This window comes from Delphinus delphis, chromosome 6 (genome assembly GCF_949987515.2).
Source record: "Delphinus delphis chromosome 6, mDelDel1.2, whole genome shotgun sequence".
NCBI lineage: Eukaryota > Metazoa > Chordata > Mammalia > Artiodactyla > Delphinidae > Delphinus > Delphinus delphis.
The window spans coordinates 7,764,463-7,783,362 of record NC_082688.1 but is presented as its reverse complement, the minus strand read 5'-3'; the positions used below and the strand labels follow the sequence as shown (position 1 = coordinate 7,783,362).

General features: G+C 48.7%; 2 protein-coding genes across 2 annotated transcripts in view; one reads left to right on the top strand and one right to left on the bottom strand.

Annotated features, from left to right (window-relative positions):
• Positions 1–813: 813 nt before the first annotated feature.
• Positions 814–5,735, bottom strand: NAIF1 (nuclear apoptosis inducing factor 1). The gene is made up of 2 exons (XM_060013295.1): positions 5,150–5,735; positions 814–3,503 (listed from the first exon to the last, which is right to left on the bottom strand). Exons 1-2 carry the CDS (start codon positions 5,658–5,660, stop codon positions 3,031–3,033), a joined length of 984 nt encoding a protein of 327 aa, XP_059869278.1. The 5' UTR covers positions 5,661–5,735; the 3' UTR covers positions 814–3,030.
• Positions 5,736–6,812: 1,077 nt separating this feature from the next.
• Positions 6,813–18,900, top strand: part of SLC25A25 (solute carrier family 25 member 25) — a 32,923-nt gene continuing 20,835 nt past the window's right edge. Inside the window, exon 1 of the mRNA XM_060014083.1 lies at positions 6,813–7,110. Coding sequence (XP_059870066.1) covers positions 6,856–7,110 — 255 coding nt within the window. The 5' untranslated portion in view covers positions 6,813–6,855. The remainder of the gene's footprint in view (positions 7,111–18,900) is intronic.

Genomic DNA, 18,900 nt, shown 5'->3' with positions numbered 1-18,900 from the left:
ACTGCAGTGAGAAGCCCACGCACCGCAACGAAGAGTAGCCCCCGCTCACCGCAACTAGAGAAAGCCCACGCGCAGCAATGAAGACCCAACACAGCCAAAAATAAAAATTAAAAAATAAATTAAAAAAAAAGAGCAGCGGTTAAAGAGATGGGCCACCCCAGGGTATAAGACAGCTGTACGACTTTAGGCAAATTGTTCAACCTCTCTGATCCTCAGTGACCTTATCTGTCAACTGAGAACAGCATTAGTACCTGATTCATGGGGCTGTTGCAGGAAGTCAATAAGGTAATGCCTGTAATACCTGGGCTCGGTAACTGTCAGTTTTTATCATCACTAAATATTGGAGAGAGTGATAACTGTGTCCAGAAAGGCTGGGCTCCCTCTGGAATGAAGGCCAATCTCAAGTGAGAATCTCTGCTTAGCAGGACCGCTCAACTGTTGAACAGAAACTCCTGAGAACCAGCCCTCCCTGGGGCATTATCCTGATTCCATCTGAGTTTGTCTTCCAGTCTCTGAGCCAAAGTTCTTAACCTTCAGAAAATATCAGAATCACCCAGAGAACTTGTTTACCATGCATATTCTTAGAGCTCTCCCTCCAGGAGTCTCTTCTAGGTTTTAGATGAGGCCAGGGATTGGTTATATTAAAAACACTCCATGTAATTCTCATCCAGAGTTTGAGACACTGCCCTAAACCAGGGATAGGCAGCCTTTTGTGGAAAGGACCAGAGAGTAAATACTTTTGGCTTGTGGGCCAGATGCTCTGTCACAACTACTTAACTCTGCTATTGTAGCAGAAAAACAGCCAGACATTAAGCAGAAGAAGGGGTATGGCTGTGTTCCAATAAAACTTTATTTACAAAAACAGGTGGGAGGGCCGGATTTGACCTGTGAGCCTCTGCTCTGCCAGCCCCTATCTCTCCTATATATAACCAATGAAGACACAGACATGTATATCAAAAAAGGTGATATTTCTTTAATTTAAAATTATGATCTGGAAAGAACCAGTCAGTTGAAGTGATCCAAGCTTCCTCTTTATATCCAGTTGGAACAGACACAATACTGGCTCAGATTGCCAACCCCAGAGAAAAACGAAACCAAGCTGCAAACCCTCAGGAAGTCCCTGAAGCTACCCTGATGGGGCCATCAGGCTCCATGGAGGGAGGGCACCCAGGCTGCCAGGGGCTGCTGCTTTCCAGCCACACTGAGAAGACCTTTCCTTCTGCAACCCAACTCCCTCACCGGCCTGATTCCTCTCCACTGCTCTGTAGCTGGCACTGCACATGTACCCCGCAGAGAGGATGGTGGTAAAGCAGTCACCTCCCAACCATCTTTGGGGGCATCTTCCCGTAATTGCAACAGTGGAGCTGAGCGATTCTTAACGTGCCCAGAAGGGCAGCACCTTTGTTGTTTAGCTGAGATCTGGAGCCTTGAGTTTATTTATTTATTTTTTTTTGCGGTACGCGGGCCTCTCACTGTTGTGGCCTCTCCCATTGCAGAGCAACAGGCTCCGGACGCGCAGGCTCAGCGGCCATGGCTCACGGGCCCAGCCGCTCCACGGCATGTGGGATCTTCCCGGACCGGGGCACGAACCCGTGTCCCCTGCATCGCAGGCAGACTCTCAACCACTGTGCCACCAGGGAAGCCCTGGAGCCTTGAGTTTTAACCATCGGTCACGTGTGGCCAAGGCCTCAACAGCAAAATGGCAAACTTGGGAAATGATCGGGAAAGATGCAAGGGTCTCGGTAATTGATGGCGATTCTGAAAATGAAACAGACAAATGCCATCTGGGTAAAGTCCTTACACATGGGGAGGAAGCGCATCAAGACAGAACAGTGAACACCACCTCCTTCGACACTCCGAGGTCGGTCTGCTCTTCCCCGAGCACAGAAGTCCAAGGTCCCACTTCTTAGGTCAGTTTCAATTCTCCCACTGCATACATTCAGGGCCAATCAGGCCTTCAGAGTCACCTCACCAGTCAGTGGGAGTCCCACAAGAACACAAGGTGCTGAATACTGTGAGAAGGGAGTCCAGGGTGTGATGCTGAGCAAGCTGTTTTCTGCACTGAGTTTTGGAAACGCACAGTCAGTAGAGAGGAAAGGAGGAAGGGCGTGGCCAGAGCTGCCCTCGGAAGCCTTCCCAGAGGGGTTCGTGAACAGAATAAATACAACCGGCTTGCAGCAAGCCTTCCGGAAGGAGCCAACAGGTCACCTCAGACCCACTGCAGTGGGGCAATAAGTAAAATTTACAGCACCCAAAGCCTGATACTCGACCTGAGTCAAAAGCTGTTGGGACAAACCACCAGAGGGCTGCGCGGGGACGCAGTGGAAGACCAGATGGCGACCAAGCTGTCCCCACCACACACGGAATTCCTGAGCCCGACGGGCTGCAGCCTGGGTGTACAGCAGGGGCAGCCCAGGGCACTAACAGGGCCCCTGCTGTGCCCGGGTGCAGTGGGGTGGGGGGACAGCACGGCACTAACTAGAGTCCCCTGAGAACTGAGGCACAGTGAGAAGGAGAAAAGGGTGGGGTTTCCTCCTCAGGCCCAGCTGTCACTCTGCCTCCCAAGGGGAGGAAGAAGATGTTTTTGTGCACTGCCAGCACCACTGATGTTATCTTACTCCAAAGGATGGCACCTGGGTGGGGGGCGGGTATTTCCGCACAGACCCCCAAGCTGTGAGATGGTCCCCAGTGAGGGCCGACAGTTGTCCTAGTCCAAGTCTGGGTCACGTCACAAGCCCTGGCTCATGACAATATGGGTCCCATCACCAGCACCTGACCCCCACCTATCCAATCTTCAGGTTCTTAGCAGGACAGCTCAAGGGGTAGGGGGAAGAGAGTTTGGGTCACAGGAACCCAACAAATTCTTCTTCCCAGTCTGCTTCATTTCTCGGAAGCCGTGGACCCCTAAATGTCTGTCAAACTGGGAGCCGTCCACATAGCCAGGCCTAGACTGAGGCCAACCACACAACCCACTTACAAGACCATGTGGTGTCATCCATTCACAGCGGAAGGCTGGCTCGACCCCTGCCCTCACTGGATGATGCTGTCCGGCTGCCCATTCTGGGCCACCTGTCCAGGGTCAGAGGCAGTGGTGGGGTTGGGCATGTTGCTCTGCAGGTAGCGGCGGAAATCTTTGATCATGGGCCGGAGGACCTGGATGAGGACACTCAGGGCCGCCTGGGTGCCCTCCATGGCCTGAGCCTGGCGCTCTTGGGCACAGGCCTGCACCTCCTGGGAGCGACGGATCATCTGTAGCAAGTCATTCTGCTGCTCCAGGTGCTGGGCAATCTCCTTCACGTGCAGGTTGGTGACCCGCTGCTCCTGGATCAGCTTGGCTGAGTTGAGGGCTATGCGGCTCTTGAGCGCCTGTGGCTTGACTGCGGTGTCGGCATGCTGGGCCATCATCTCCACGGGGGCCTCCGCTGGCAGGGGTGGGGGGGCCTCGGCCGTGCAGTACTCCACCACTCCCTCCTCCAGCGTGTGATAGGCGGTCTCTGCGGGGACTGTGGGGAAGAAAGAGCAAAGGCAGTGGCAGGTCACCTTCTAGAAAGAGTGAGGCTAGCCATGCGGGGTGGGGAGAAGGCCATTAAGCCCTCCCCTGGCTTTATAGCCTTTCATGTATAAATCTAGAATCGAAGGGGTTTAGAATCTTAATCTACTTAATAACCAAAGGGCCAGCCCCAGATCTGGCAAAAGCAAAGATGCTAATAGTAAGACTAGCAAAAAATGCAGAGCGCCTACTACGTGCTAACCCTTTGCACTCATGAGCTCCATGAATCCCCATAATGACACCAAGAGGTAGATACTGTCACGTTCATTTTCAGAGAGGAGGTAGACTCAGAAACATGGAATGACTTGCCTAAGGTCAGCTGATTCATCAGGTCCAGGAAGAAATGCAGGTCTCCCCCAATACCAGAGTCCAATGTGTTCATCATCACCCCACTGAGCTGCTTCTGGCTAATAAAGGCAGAGCCACATGCTCCCCGAAGTGCCCCCCTGGTCCGGCCTTCTTCAGTGTTTTCTTGACTTCCATGTCTTTTACGGCCAAGCAGAAAAGGAGGTGGGAGTGGGAAGGCACTAGCTAAAGTGCCCAATAAATGCCTCCCTGTCTCCTTGACCACCTTGGTCAATGGAATACCTAAAGGTCCTCCCTCTTCCAGAATAGCAACTGATTTAGACCAGTGTTTGATCCCCTTTCCCACCTCCATATCCTTGAGAAATATGACACTGTGGGGTTATGGCAGTCACACACACACACCCAATTCCCCCAAGCCCCACTGAGAATCACGGATCGAAACAGTTCCCAGCCTATCACAAAGAGCACTTAACAGTCATTGGTGCAAACCTTTATCTAACTAAAAAGTCCAACCAACCAGTTTCATTGTCATTCATAGGCGAGAACCTTTGAAGCCATTCTAGCTGGGCTGTTTGGGCCTCCAAGCATGTGGGAAAGGTCAGTCTTCTCCACCCTTTAATGCCAACATCCACTGTGTGCCCCCAACCCCACCAGGAAGCCCCCTTTCTCTTCTGAGTCCTTAGGTTCTCCCAACTGACAGTACAGTTATTCATATATTCGTCTTATCTGTCCTACTAGAATATAACCGGCCTATCTCTTAGACACCTTGGTAATCCCAGTGCCGAGCCCAGGGTTTGGCACAGAATTGCCCTAATGGTTGATGAGTGAACAGAAAGGTAGATTAACACCTGGAACCATGAGGTTCCTCAGCTGTGCCTGATGAACGTTCACCACACTGAAAACCGGAATGTCTTTGTCCAGAATCGATGTCCACCTACCTATTTATTCAACAAATATGTCCTGACTGCCTACTAGGTGCTAGGCCCTGTGTTAAGTCCTGTGGAGATATAAACATGGTCTCTGTCTTCAAGGACCACACAGTTCAGTCATGGACATGAATGGTGGCAAAACAGTGGAGAGCAAGCCAGCCCGTCAGAAGTCCAGACTGCGTGCTGAGGAAGTCCCAGAGAGAACAGGATCACTTCTGTTTGGGGATCTCTTGGAAGGCCTCATGGTCTTCCAAGACTCCCATCTGACCTTTGACCCTTGGCAGCCAACCTTCCCTGGGCTGCCCCAGCTCTTGCTGGCCCTTCCCATTTAGGCACGCCAGACTGGGTGGGAGAGGTCACTCACTCTGTGTCAGGGTGACCGTGGCTGCGGCTGCAGTAGCCGTGGGTCCAAGGGCCACGGGGTGGATCTCTGTGGTACTGGGCAGGCTGATGATGGTGGCCTCACCCAGCAGGTTGCAGATGCGCTGTTGCATGGGGGTGAGCAGTACGGGGGCTACAGCTGGGCCACCAGCGCCACTGCCACCACCTGTCCCAGGCCCACCAGCTCCGTCTTCCTCAGTGGGCCCTGGGGCCTCGCCACCCTCCACAGCCGCCCGGACCTGGGCAACCTTGCGACGGACCTCGGTCTTGAGGTCAGACCACTTCTTCTTGACCTCAGGCAGCTCCCTGCGGCAGGTGGCCACGGCGTTGACCCTTCTCAGGATGCCATGCCATGCCGCGCTCTTGGCAGCCAGAGGGACCCCAGCGTTGAAGTGGTTCACCAGCAGGTGCTTCTTCAGTTCCAACTCCTCCACGATGATCTCCACCTCTCGCTCAGAAAAGTTCATTTTCCTTTTCTTGGCTGGGACGGCCATGGCCTCTCCCCACCTTGCTTTTTAAAGAAACTATAATCCCCTAACTGCCCCAATTCCCCTTCTCGCCTTCCTCAGCCTTTCTCCTCACCCACCCCCCCCTACAGGGGATAGGCCGGCCTTGTCCAAGGCCAAGTACCAGGCCTTTGGTAACCCCCCTTGCTACGCAAAGTGCGTAGGGCCCAGCCCCGACCGGCCCAGCCGCTGCCAGCCAGCTGCGTAATGGCTTCCTGAATCTGCCTCTTCCGCCGGGATGTGCGGAGATCCGCCCACTTCCCCTCTTCCCGCCTCGCAGCCCTTCTCCAGGGGGACCCGCCCTCCCGGTTGGTCGCGGCTCAGATATCACGTCGATCACTAGTTCTTTCGATCTGTCGCTCAGCTAAAGAGCATGCCTACTTACTGGAATTGGCCTGATCATTGGTCTAAAGGTGTGTCTGTCGCTACAGAGCGCTCCACCCAACCTAGCCTTTGCTCACTTCCATTGGAAAGTTGTCCTGTCGTTCAATCATCAGTATTACGACTTTTACGCCGTTAAATTCAGCTACTTTATTGGTGGTTTTAGGGAGTTAGATTACCAAAACCCGGCTTCCTGAGGATTCCTAGTGCTTTCGGTCTTGAGCCGTTAGCCAGTTAATTTTCAGTTCCACCCAATGGCGCAAACTCTGCCTTGCAACCGCAGCTCACAATTGTTCTTCACGCAAATCCTACTTCCCACCGGAGACTGCGATCTCTCCTTACACGACGGCCCCTCCCATCCTTACGATTTCGCCGTCTAAACAGCGTTTCTCAATGGAAATAGGACGCGGGGCCTTCCGCCTGCCAATCACATGACTTATGCCTATCGCACCGTGATTTCCTCTCTCCTGCCCGGCTCAGCCAATCCCCGCCTCCCTCAGTTTGAATTGCCCCACGCTGAGCGGGGATCGCCCCGCCCTCTCCATTGATTCGGGTAGTCAAGGCCTGCGTGGGCAGTCCTCGGTGGGAGGTTCCGCCCCTCCGGGTGGCCCTCCGGGTCTGTGACTGGTCGGCGTCGTGCCTGGGGGTATGGCCATCCAGGCGGCGCGCGGCGGGGCGGGGTTCCCGGAAGCTGCCCATCCCGCCCGCTTGCCGGCACCTCGGAGCCCGCGCTAGTGGACTGAGGTCACCGGCGTGTCTAACGCGCTCTCCCCGCCGGCCCGTCACCCCCGCCTCGCGCCCGATGGTGAGCAGCGTGTTGTGCCGCTGCGTGGCTTCCCCGCCGCCGGACGCCGCCGCCGCCACCTCGTCGTCCGCCTCATCGCCGGCGTCCGTTGACCCTTGCGGCGGCGCCGTCTGCGGGGGCCCGGACCACCGGCTGCGCCTTTGGAGCCTTTTCCAGACTCTCGACGTCAACCGCGACGGCGGCCTGTGTGTCAACGACCTGGCCGTGGGACTTGGGCGCCTGGGACTGCACCGCACAGAGGGCGAGCTCCAGGTAGGCAACACGCACCGTCCGCATGGGCGGGGAGGGGACCCCTTCGTGCCCCCGCACCTCCGGGAGGTCCAGGTGACAGGTCTGGTCTGCACGACCGGCTTCTTTGGCAGTACCTTGGAGCTTGGCAGGCTTGGTGGACGACCTCTCGGACTGGCTGGGACCTCCTGAGTGACAGACGGACACCCCATTTATGCCCTGTGGGGAGTAGAGCTCCTTCTTGGCCTCTGTGGGCGCTTGGGCCAGGGGGAAAGGCTCTCCCTGGGTACAGGTGGGCACCTTCTGGGCATTCTGATGGTAGCAAAGCCCCTTTTTGCTGGGGCTTTCCCCAGAGTAGAAGGCCAAGTCTCAAGAGTCCGGCTTATGTCACCTTCTGACCTCAGGACTAAGCTTTGATGCTCCCCTCTACCCATCATTAATGGTTTCATCCATCCTCCTCCAGGAGCACCCCTCCCTCCCCTCTCGTTTCCTTGCCAGTGGTGGGCCCTGATCTCGTTCCTCTCAGAAGCATGTGGGAGTTGGAAAAAATGGGAACTGAGGTTTCAGGCAGATCGTGACATGTGGGTGGTGACAACTGACAGTTCTCATGGGTTAGATTCATCCCCAATTTGACATGCCTGTCCAGAAAATGGGATCGTGATCTCTTACAGGGTTGCAGATTAGCATGAAAGAATCTAGGGGGAAATTCTTCATAAAAGTGAAAGTGTGGCCCACCTAGGAGGGGGTTTTTTTCCCCTTGTCCTAGAGTGGGCACCTGGCTAAGGGGGAAGAGGGAACAGAGATGTGTTGTCCTTTCTGTATAAAAACCTCGAGCAGAGGCTGGTTCTTCCGCTTCTGTCTCTCATGGTATGTTTTCCTATCTGACTTTGTAGCTGTAGCTGCCGTTTTCCAGTATTTTATTTATTGTGGCTTAGCCTGATGTATAGCCTGGAGGAAGACTACTGAGTATTTTAAGTAAATTGTTTCTTTTCTAAGTTAGTTCCTTTGGTCCATTTGTACATACCGCAATTACAGAATCTCATAGCTAAGTGTGAAAAAATTTTTTGTTAAAACGCCAGTGAGTTAAACCAATTAGTTTGTTGGGTAGGTATACATAAAATTTTTAACTCATGTCCAGAATATCTTGGATCAACACCCAAGCTATTTAACCTAGTTAGGATAAGCCTAGGAAGACCAAGGTTAACACTGTGCAAGGTAGAATCATTGGGTTAAGTCCAACAGGCTTAGAGACAAGTTTTTTTTTTAAGTCTTTTCAAGTGAGTTTTACACAAAATGGTGTTGTGAGCTGGATATTTTCCAACCCATAACTGATGAATAAATCACTTGGAAAGATAGGATGGCTGAACTCAGAGGGTCTGTGTCTTATGGGCTTGGGGAGGTGTGGACCTAGGAGAGCCTTTCTGCTTTTATGAACCTACCCACCTGGCATATGCCACCAGGAGCATCGAGGGCTCTTGGCTAGGGGAGTGTATTCAGTGTTTATACCATGCTTTGTGCCTCATCTGGAGTCACAGTGTGTTTTCAGTTCATGGCACATCTGATATTGATCCTAGTCCATTTTTTTTGGCAGTAAATTTCTAAGGGCAAATAAGGAGAAGGTGATCATTTTTCTCTCCAGTATTGAAAGGAAACCTTTTAGATTAGCCAAAGGGAGCCTAGCCCGTCAGGGTCACATTGGCTCTAAAATCTTTAACTCTGTGACGAAGTTCTACCATCTGAGACAATTCTTTTTCATCCTTTCGTTGTATGGCTTTAGTATGGACTACTTCTACTCTCAGCTTATGAATGTGAAATTATACAGCCTGGAGAGATTGGGAATGACCCATTTTATTTGTTTATTACCTGTGGCGGAGCACAGGCTAGTCTGTGGCGAATGGTTTAAGTATTAGAGAGAGAACCTGCCTTTTTGTGAATAGCTGGGCAACAGGAAGACACCCTGCCTCACGAACCCCATACCACTTCCTGTTGCAGTAGTATCAGAATTAGCTACATGCAGAAAAAGTAGTGCTGCAGTTTTGCAGAAGTAGCAAAGGCCAAAGAGAATTTGGGGGCCCTTCAGTTCAAAATGGGTCATCTGCCATGGGAATAGGCATTGAAAAACACAACATCAAACTTCGGTAGCTGCTTCAGATAACCCACAGGACCAGTCTGAGGTGCTAGGGTTTGCACAGGAATCAGCTGTGAGGGCTTATCAGTGGGTGATGGGTGAACCAAGGCCTTGTGACTACACAAAGCCTCCCACTAGCTAACCACCACTGGGTCAAGTTTTCTTTAGAAAAGACCAGCGATTTTTGGCATCTGCCTTTGTTTCAGAAGAAATTGGGACAGTCGAGAAAAATTTACTTAAAATGGCAGTGGGCAGGCTTCCCTGGTGGCGCAGTGGTTGAGAATCCACCTGCCAGTGCAGGGGACACGGGTTCAAGCCCTGGTCTGGGAAGATCCCACATGCCGCGGAGCAACTGGGCCCGTGAGCCACAGCTACTGAGCCTGCGCGTCTGGAGCCCGTGCTCCGCAACAAGAGAGGCCACGACAGTGAGAGGCCCGCGCACCGCGATGAAGAGTGGCCCCCGCTCGCCGCAACTAGAGAAAGCCCTCGCACAGAAACAAAGACCCAACGCAGCCAAAAATAAATAAATATATTTTTTTAAAAAATGGCAGTGGGCAGAGAAACCGATGGCAGCCAGCCAGAGAAATTTTCTTTGTAAAGAGCATGTGAGCAAGAAGCCTGTCCTGGGACTAAAGAAGGGAAGAGTTTATTAAAGACAGAAAAAAGATGATGACAACAGTAGCAACTTTAGGAGACTTCAGCTAGAGCTAATTATAGCATTGCCTATTTAAGGCATTTTCATGTGACCAAACAAAATCTCTGTCTGAAAACAAATTTAAAACATAGGTTAGAACTCAGGCAACCAATTAGGGAAAGAACACAAGCTGTGTTACATGTTGTCAGTTGTTCCTTCAGCTGAGGCTTGTGGGGCTCTCGTAAGGGGCTGGTGTTTGATGCAGGTGAGGATTCTAGAAGATGGAGGGGTTGAGGTTGCACATGTGCCATCTAGTTTGAGCCTCACAAACTGGGCTTTGGGGAGAACTTGAGGAGCAATCCTTTTAGAACCACATCTGTTATTCCCAAAATAGGTTTCAGGATTATCCAGAGATGATCCTGTCAAAAATGAGAATCTGCCCTGCCCTAATTCTCTCCTTGACCAGAGCAGTATATAGGAGGCAGTCTCTGTTGACCTGAAATAATCGAATGGAAGGTCATTAATATCAAGTTGGTGTTGCTTAATCAAACAGTACTGTTGAACTCTATACCTTTTCAGTGTTTGGCCATTTGTGGGGCAGGTATTTGCATAAGTAGCTGGACTTAGGTAAGACAGTCTACAGAAAAAGAGCCTTTTCCGTAGAAAAGGGGCAGACATAATTTGGTATGATAGAATGACACATTAGAAAAAGAAGAATGCTGTTTGCAGACTGGACTGAGTTCACATATTAAACTGATTGTGTTGTATTGTAAAATTCCTGGCTTGGAGGAATTATCAAGTCAACTAGAGGATGTTTTAAAAAATTAGTTGATATCTGGACTTCCCTGGTGGTCCAGTGGGTAAGACTCCACACTCCAATGCAGGGGGCCCGGGTTCCATCCCTGGTCAGGGAACTAGATCCCGCATGCATGCTGCAACTAAAAGATCCCTCATACTGCAACTAAGAAGTCTGCATGCCACAACTAAGAATCCCGCATGCCGCAACGAGGATCCCACGTGGCGCAACTAAGTTCCGGCGCAACCAAAATAACTAATAAATAAATATTTTTTAAAAAATTAATTGATATCTGCAAAGGTGGAGCCAAGTACCCTGATCCTAAGACTGAGTGATAAATAAGAACCTACCAGAGTGGGCCTGATCTGGACCTTCAGTGGATGAATTCCTTTGATGTTCAAAGAGCCATCAATTGTTGAAGCCTCACAGAAACCACGGGGGAATGAGAAGAACAAATATTTTGCTGGTATTCATTTCTAGCCCAGCTGAGTACACAGCCGCGGGATGAATTCAGTGAACAAAACTGTACTCAGCGAGGACTAGTCTCATTAAACTAAAGCTGAGCAGACTTTTCATTTGTTAACCATTTCTCCTACCAGTGTGAATTTCGCAGAACCGAAGAATTTAGTCTCGGACAGGTCACTGGCCATCATAGGCCAGCCTCCCACCCAGTGTGGGAGGCATTCCTCCTGTGGCATCCTTCCCAGAGGGTCACCCAGCCCATTCCTTTGTGGACCTAGTCGGGGCCCTTGTGAGTTCTTTCTTAGGTCAGACTGAAGTCCGTCTGCTTGCATCTGCTACCCATTTGCCCCAAGGGTACCTTCAGGAGCAGCCCAGAAACGTGATCCAAGGGTCCTTGAAAACAGCTGTCTTATCTGAAAACAGCTCTCCTCCTGTAATCTCTGCTGCTGCTCAAAGCAGCAGATTTCAGCATGCACTTCTTCCATGGTATGCTGTCCACACTCCATGGTCCCTTCCCTGAGGCAGTGTGCCCTGGAGTTTAGACTACAGATTTTCCCTGGAAACATAACACGAAGTGAAGGAAGCCAGTCACAAAAGACCATATGTATTACATGGTCCATTTTCTATGAAAGTCCAGAATAGGGAAAGCTGTAGAGACAGAAAGTAGATTAATGGTTGCCTAGGCCTGGGAGCAGAGGGGAACGGAGAGCTAGGAAGGGGATGACTAATAATAGGTCTGGGGTTTATTTTTTGGGGGGTGTTTAATTTATTTATTTATTTTCAGCTGTGTTGGGTCTTTGTTGCTGCGTGTGGGCTTTCTCTAGCTGTGGCGAGCAGGGGGCTGCCCTTCATTGCTGTGCGTGGGCTTCTCATCGTGGTGGCTTCTCTTGTTGCGGAGCACTGGCTCTAGGCCCACGGGCTTCAGTAGTTGCAGCACGCGGGCTTCAGTAGTTGTGGCTCACAGGCTTAGTTGCTCCGCAGCATGTGGGAACTTCCCGGACCAGGGCTCAAACCCGTGTCCCCTGCATTAGCAGGCGGATTCTTAACCACTGTGCCACCAGGGAAGCCCAAGGGTTCTTTTTGAGGTGATGAAAATGGTCTAAAATTGACCATGGTGGTGGTTGCACATATCTATGAATGTACTAAAAGCCATCAAATTGTACACTCAAATGGGTGATTTGTATGGTATGCAAGTTATATCTCAATAAGACTTCTTTAAATAACCCAGTACAGTCTTTGTGGTATAATGTAAACCTGGGTTCAAGTATTGTCTGTGCTGCTTGCGAGCTGTGTGACCTTGAGCAAGTTACCCAACCTCTCCAAGTCTTATCAGCCTCCTTATCTTGGTGGTAGGAATACCTACTTCAGTGGGTTTTTGTGGGATTGAATTAGAAGAAGTACAAAGAACCTGGGACAGGGTTCAATACAAAGTGACTTGTCCCCCCATCGAGTCTGAAAATAAGATGCCCACAGTTGGTCGTATCCTCTACATTTTTTTCTTAGGTTGCTAAGGTGAAAAGTGGGCTAGAGGGCTTCCCTGGTGGCGCAGTGGTTGAGAGTCTGCCTGCCGATGCAGGGGACACGGGTTTGTGCCCCGGTCCAGGAGGATCCCACATGCCACGGAGCGGCTGGGCCCGTGAGCCATGGCCGCTGGGCCTGCGCGTCCGGAGCCTGTGCTCCGCCGCAGCGGGAGAGGCCACAACGGTGAGAGGCCCGCGTACCGCAAAAAAAAAAAAAAAAAAAAAAAAAGTGGGCTAGAAAGAAGGAGAAGGTCTGGGGGATGTGGGTAATAAAGGGTGTGTCAGTAATAAAGGGTGTGTAGCACCCAGGAAGAGCACAGTCTCCTGTCAGCTGACAGGGCTGCGGAAAGCCCGGGCCCTATAGCTTTAAGGAAGATTAAAACAGAAAAAAAAAAGAAAAGAAAAAGAAACCCCAGTGGCAGGAGATTTCTAAGAAGTGGTCTTGTCACTCTACACCCAGTGATGTCTTTGGCCCAAATGTTGCCCTGGATGGAAATGGGCCCCCTTGAGCACCGCTCTTGTCAGCCTGTTGCCCGTTTCATGAGCCATAGATGGTCTTTTCTCAAATATAGAGTTCACTTTGAGGTTGTGAAAATGGAAGCTTCAAGTAGAGCTTAATTAAAACCTTTGGAGATTATGTCACTCACCTCATTAGTGTGTAGAAGTGGCACTGAGGCTGGTTGAAAGCAAAGGCAGTGGCAGAACCCAGGATTTGGACTTTGCCCAGTTTAGCTCAACATACACTGCCTCCTTCCTTCCGTGGCTGGAGGTACTTAACTAATCCTTAAAACTTTGAGGCCTGGGCTTCCCTGGTGGCGCAGTGGTTAGGAGTCAGCCTGCCAATGCAGGGGACGTGGGTTCGATCCCTGGCCTGGGAAGATCCCACATGCCGTGGAACAACCACAACTACTGAGCCTGTGCTCTAGAGCCCGCAAGCCACAACTACTGAGCCTGCATGCCACAACTACTGAAGCCCGCGTGCCTCGAGCCCGTGCTCCACAAGAGAAGCCACGACAATGAGAAGTCTGCGCACTTCGACGAAGAGTAGTCCCTGCTCACCGCAACTAGAAAAGCCCGTGCACAGCAACGAAGCCCCAACACAGCCAAAAAAAATAAATAATAATAATAAAACTTTGAGGACTTTATTTTCACAGTTTGTGACAAGGAAGTATCTGTGCCATGACACCAGCTGAGAGTTTTAAGACCCCCATAGTGCTCAGGAAGCAGGGCCTGAAATGATAGGTATGCTCTGGTCTATAAAAGACTCAACACAATACCTAAAAAAAGAATTTGTTGTCTTAAAGTGCGCCTTCCTTTAAAATAAATGAATAACAAAGGTAGGACAGAAGGAGCTTCTTATCTGCTTTAAACTCTTGGCTGGGAAGCTTGAAAAGGAGGTGAGTCATGGCTTATTTTCCCAGGGTCCTGGGGAAACTGGAGCCGGTGGCTGTCCCTGTTCCTGCTGCTGCTTTGTGAAGCTTTCCACATTCCATCTACCCCTGGCCTCCTGCCTCCTTTCCTCCAGCCCTCCCTCCTCCTGGGCTGGAGTCTGATGTGACTCTTCTTACCAAACACAGGGAAAACCACCTCCATTGTGTGAGAAAACTCGCAAAAAAAGAAATGCCAGTGATGAAAAAAAAGGGGAAAAAAAGGGCAGGTTTTAGAATGGTTTAGATCACCCAGAATAAGCACAAAGTGTTGAATCCTTGTCTTTGGCCTGTAACAGTGAAGATTCCTGTTGGTTAAAACCAACTCACTACTGTGCCCACCTTCACCATCCTGTTGGCCTTTCCCCACTGTCGATTCTGGTTAAATGACTTGTCCAGGGTCTTACAGAAGCACTACAGGGAGAGATTACATTCTTATAAAAGCCTTTAGTGATGCATTTATGGACGTGGTTAACTTTTTTACTTTATGTCTTGGATGTATTTTTTTTGCTAGAGTCTCTTCTTTAACCTATATAAGCAGTAAAAATAGGATCTGGTAAATAGTTCTACAGCTAAAAAAATGCCTTTTATGAATTGTTTCTAAGTGCTGACGATATAAACCAGTCATTCTTACACAGAATTCTCCCAGCTGCCCTTCACACCCTGAGCAGCTCTGATGTACATTTGCTGAAGGCAGCTGTCCATCCGGTGGGCTTCATGCCTGTGTCTGGGCTCTTCTCTCTGAGGTCCTCCCCCAGGACAGAGCAAGCAGCTGGTGACAGTTCCATTCTCACTCATTCAGATGATCTCAGTTGTAGAGTGTGATCCTGAAGTCAGCTTTAAGAAACCACAAACATTTCGTGTTGCTTTAATAATAAATCTGCTAGTTTGCCTTTTCACGTAGGAGCAGAGAAAGAGCGAATAAGGAAAGCGTGGCTGCCACAAGTGGGCTGAACATGTACCAGTGGTTTGGCTCCCACTGGTCAGTTTTGGGTTGGTTGGGAAATTCTGATTATTTAAGGTGATTGGGTGTTTATATGCCGGCTTCGATACTATAGTCTCCCCCTGCCCCCCTTGGCATCTATCTAATCTGAAAGGAGAATCAGGCTCCTATAAGAGCAAAAAAAGAAGAGAAAGTATGCTGTGTTTCTATGTGGTCTCTTGTTTCTACAGATCTTTAATTTATGTGCTACATCTCAAAATCCTATACTTAAAATCAGGTTAATTTTGTACACCCCTAACTTTCTTTTATTTTTTAAAAGTTTATTTATTTAATTTATTTATTATTTTTGGCTGCCTTTGGTCTTCGTTGCTGCATGCAGTCTTTCTCTAGTTGTGGCGAGCAGGGGGCTACTCTTCATTGCGGTGTGTGGGCTTCTCATTGCAGTGGCTTCTCTTGTTGCAGAGCATGGGCTCTAGGCGCACGGGCTTCAGTAGTTGTGGCACGCAGGCTTCAGTAGTTGTGGCTTGCGGGCTCTAGAGCACAGGCTCAGTAGTTGTGGCGCACGGGCTTAGTTGCTCCGGGGGCTTAGTTGCTCCACGGCATGTGGGATCTTCCCAGACCAGGGCTCTAACTTCTGTTCCCTGCATTGGCAGGCGGATTCTTAACCACTGCGCCACCAGGGAAGCCCCTAACTTTCTTTTAGAGAAAAGAAAAAGACATCTTTGTTAGCAGGCATTGACCTTGAACTTGGGACCTCAATGGAGACTGGCTTTTCACCAGGAATAAATAAGCGTCCAAGAGACTGTTTTCTCGGTGGGGCACTTCTCTTTTCCACAGTCACAGGAGTCCCCTTCAGGGAGTTTTGGCCAAAGCTAGATTTTCTGGTTTTACTTCCTAAAATGGAAATAGATTAGGGGATTTCACCTTGTTCATTACTGCAGTTTTGTCGCCTTCAGTGCCAAATGAGGCTGGTGCCTGGCTCCTCTTCATTGTCTAATTGTGGGCTGAGTCGAGGGCATGAGGCTGTTTAATAGTCCTGCCTGACACCCTGAAACCACTGCTGCCATGGGACGGCACAGGACAGCACCCAGGATCTAAGTGTTTAAATTCTCCGGTTGATTCATTTCAGAGAAGGATAGTCACCTGCCACAGTGGTGCCTTTGAAATAACAAATTGTTACTACCAACGTATAAAGAGATCCTTCAAGCTCTTTTGCTCCTGTACCATCCGAAAAGGATTTTATTTTTTATTTCATTCTTTTTTTTAAAAAATATTTATTTATTTATTTATTTGGCTGCGTCAGTGTTCGTTGCGGCACACAGGATCTTTGTTGCGGCTCGCAGGCTTAGTTGCCCCACAGCATGTGGGATCTTAGTTCCCTGACCAGGGATCGGACACGCGTCCCCTGCGTAGCAAGGCAGTTTCTCAACCACTGGACCATCAGGGAAGTCCCCGAAAAGGATTTTAAAAAACAGTGTACCCTGTTGCACGTTAAGTTGACATCTAAACATTTTTGTCATAGGTTTAATAGCTGCAGAGGATATAATTTCTGGCATACTGTGTATCTGCCTTAAATGTTTTAGTCTGTCGGTTTTGGTTTTGATCAAAACCTTAGAGTTTTGCAGATTTGACTCATCCAATTTATGGAAAATGCCTTCCATGTAACCTATTGGCCAAGCCAGTCTTCATTTTCAAGTCAAATTCATTTGACTCTCTGTCAAATAAAATCTGACTTCATTTTTCAGTTAAAAAAGAAAGTCTTAGTGGTCTTCCCTTTGACAACATCTCTTCTGAATGCTAATTGTAATTCTAAGATAGATAGATGGGTAGTAGGTAGTGAAACTTGTAAACAAGGGACATGGGGAGAGCTCTCTGCCCTGTTATAAGATGCCCTCAGGAATCTGCAGTTGTCCTTTTGTGTGATGTCCCAGGGGCTTTTATACCCTGGGCAATTCATCAGGATAATTTGGAATGGGTTCCCGCCGGGGGTTCATTCCATTAGAATTTGTTTTCTCTGAAAAGTACGGGAGATCTTGTGACACAGTTTTATCCCCAAGTCTCTATTTTCTAGATTCTTGGAAGAGTGGGTTGCTTCTGCAGGTGATTACCCTCAGCTTAACCAGGTTCTGTGGACGTTTATAAGTCTACAGTTACTGGAGCGTTATACTTGCCAGCCCTGTCTCTGGATATGGGTGGTCCCTCATACCCAAGAAAGTTAAGTGAGGTGGAATTGTATTATAGTAATAGCAAAAGAAACTAATGATCTCTACCAGATATTGGTGGTTTAGGCGATGCTGTGGTGTAAGGAAAGAGATGTACTGCATTAACCCACAAGGAGATCAAAGGTGCTTTAAAATAAAAATATTGGCAAAGTATGCAAATTGAACAGATTTTCATTGATCCCTGTCTTAGGTGCTGGTCAAGGGAGATTTTAGGATAAATAAGGCCTGGTCTCTTCCTCGCCTAGTTATTATTTCTTTTCTTCTGCTGACTTTGGGTTTAATTTGTTCTTTTCTGGTTTCTTGTGGTGGAAACTGAGGTCATTGATTTGATACCTCTCTTTTCTGATGTAGGTATTCCCTTCTAAGTCCTGCTCTGGCTGCATCCCACAAGTTTTGCTGTGTTGTGGTTTCACACCATTCAAAATACTTTCCAATTTCTCTTTTGATTTCTTCTTGAGCATGGGCTCTAGGCACGCGGACTTCAGTAGTTGTGGCACATGGGCTCAGTAGTTGTGGCTCACGGGCTGTAGAGCGCAGGCTCAGTAGTTGTGGCTCATGGGCTTAGTTGCTCCATGGCATGTGGGACCTTCCCAGATCAGGGATCGAACTCATGTCCCCTGCATTGGCAGGTGGATCCTTAACCACTGCGCCACCCGCCACCCGGGAAGTCCGAACTGTCACTTATCTTTGAAAGAGATTTAAATAATAAGGAAAAAGTTCTTTCTATCTACCCACACAATTACCATTTCTAGTGCTCTTCATTCCTTTCATTCCATTCTTCATCTGGTTATCATTTTTCTCTATCTGAAGGATTCCTTTAACATTTCTTGTAATGCAGATCTGCTGGTGGTAAATTCTTTCAGCTTTTGTATGTCTGAAAAGTGTTTATTTTGTCTTCCTTTTGGAAGGTATTTTTCTAGGTATAAAATTCTGGATTAACAGTTTCTGATGGAAAGCCCCCTGTCATTCTTGTTTTTGTTCTTCTGTAAGTAATGGGTCTTTTTCTCAAGGTGTTTTTAAGATTTTCCTTTATATCACTGGTTTTCAGAAATTTAACTGTGATGTGCCTGAGTGTAGTTTTTTGTTTTGTTTTGTTTTGTTTTGATGTTTTTTATGCTTGGGGTTTGCTGAGCTTCTTGGATCTGTAGGTTTTAATAAATTTGGAAAAAATCTGGCCATTATTTCTTTAAATATTTGTTCTGTCCCCACCTCCATGAACTTCAGTTGGGTGTATATTAGTCTATTAGCAGTTCTCCCACAGCTCACTAATGCATTTTTCATTTTTTTGTATTGTTTTATTTTTTCTCTCTGTGTTTCATTTTGTAAAGTTTCTATTGCTGTGTCTTCAAGTTCATTAATCTTTTCTTCTGCATTGTCTAATCTGCTATTAAAACCATCCAGTGTGTTTTTCGTCTCAGACATTGTAGTTTTCTTCTAGAGTATCTGCAATGTCTCTGTTTAACGTTCTTGATCTTTCTTGAGCACGTAGGATACAGTTATGACTTGCAGTATCCTTGTGTACTAATTCTGTCATACACGTGATTTCTGGATCAGTTTCAATGGACTGATTTCTCTTCTCATCATGGGTCATCTTTTCCTGCTTCTTTGCATTAGGCTGTTAATTTTTTATGGGATTTTTATCTTGGATATCTTTGTATTCCTATAAATATTCTTGAGCTTTA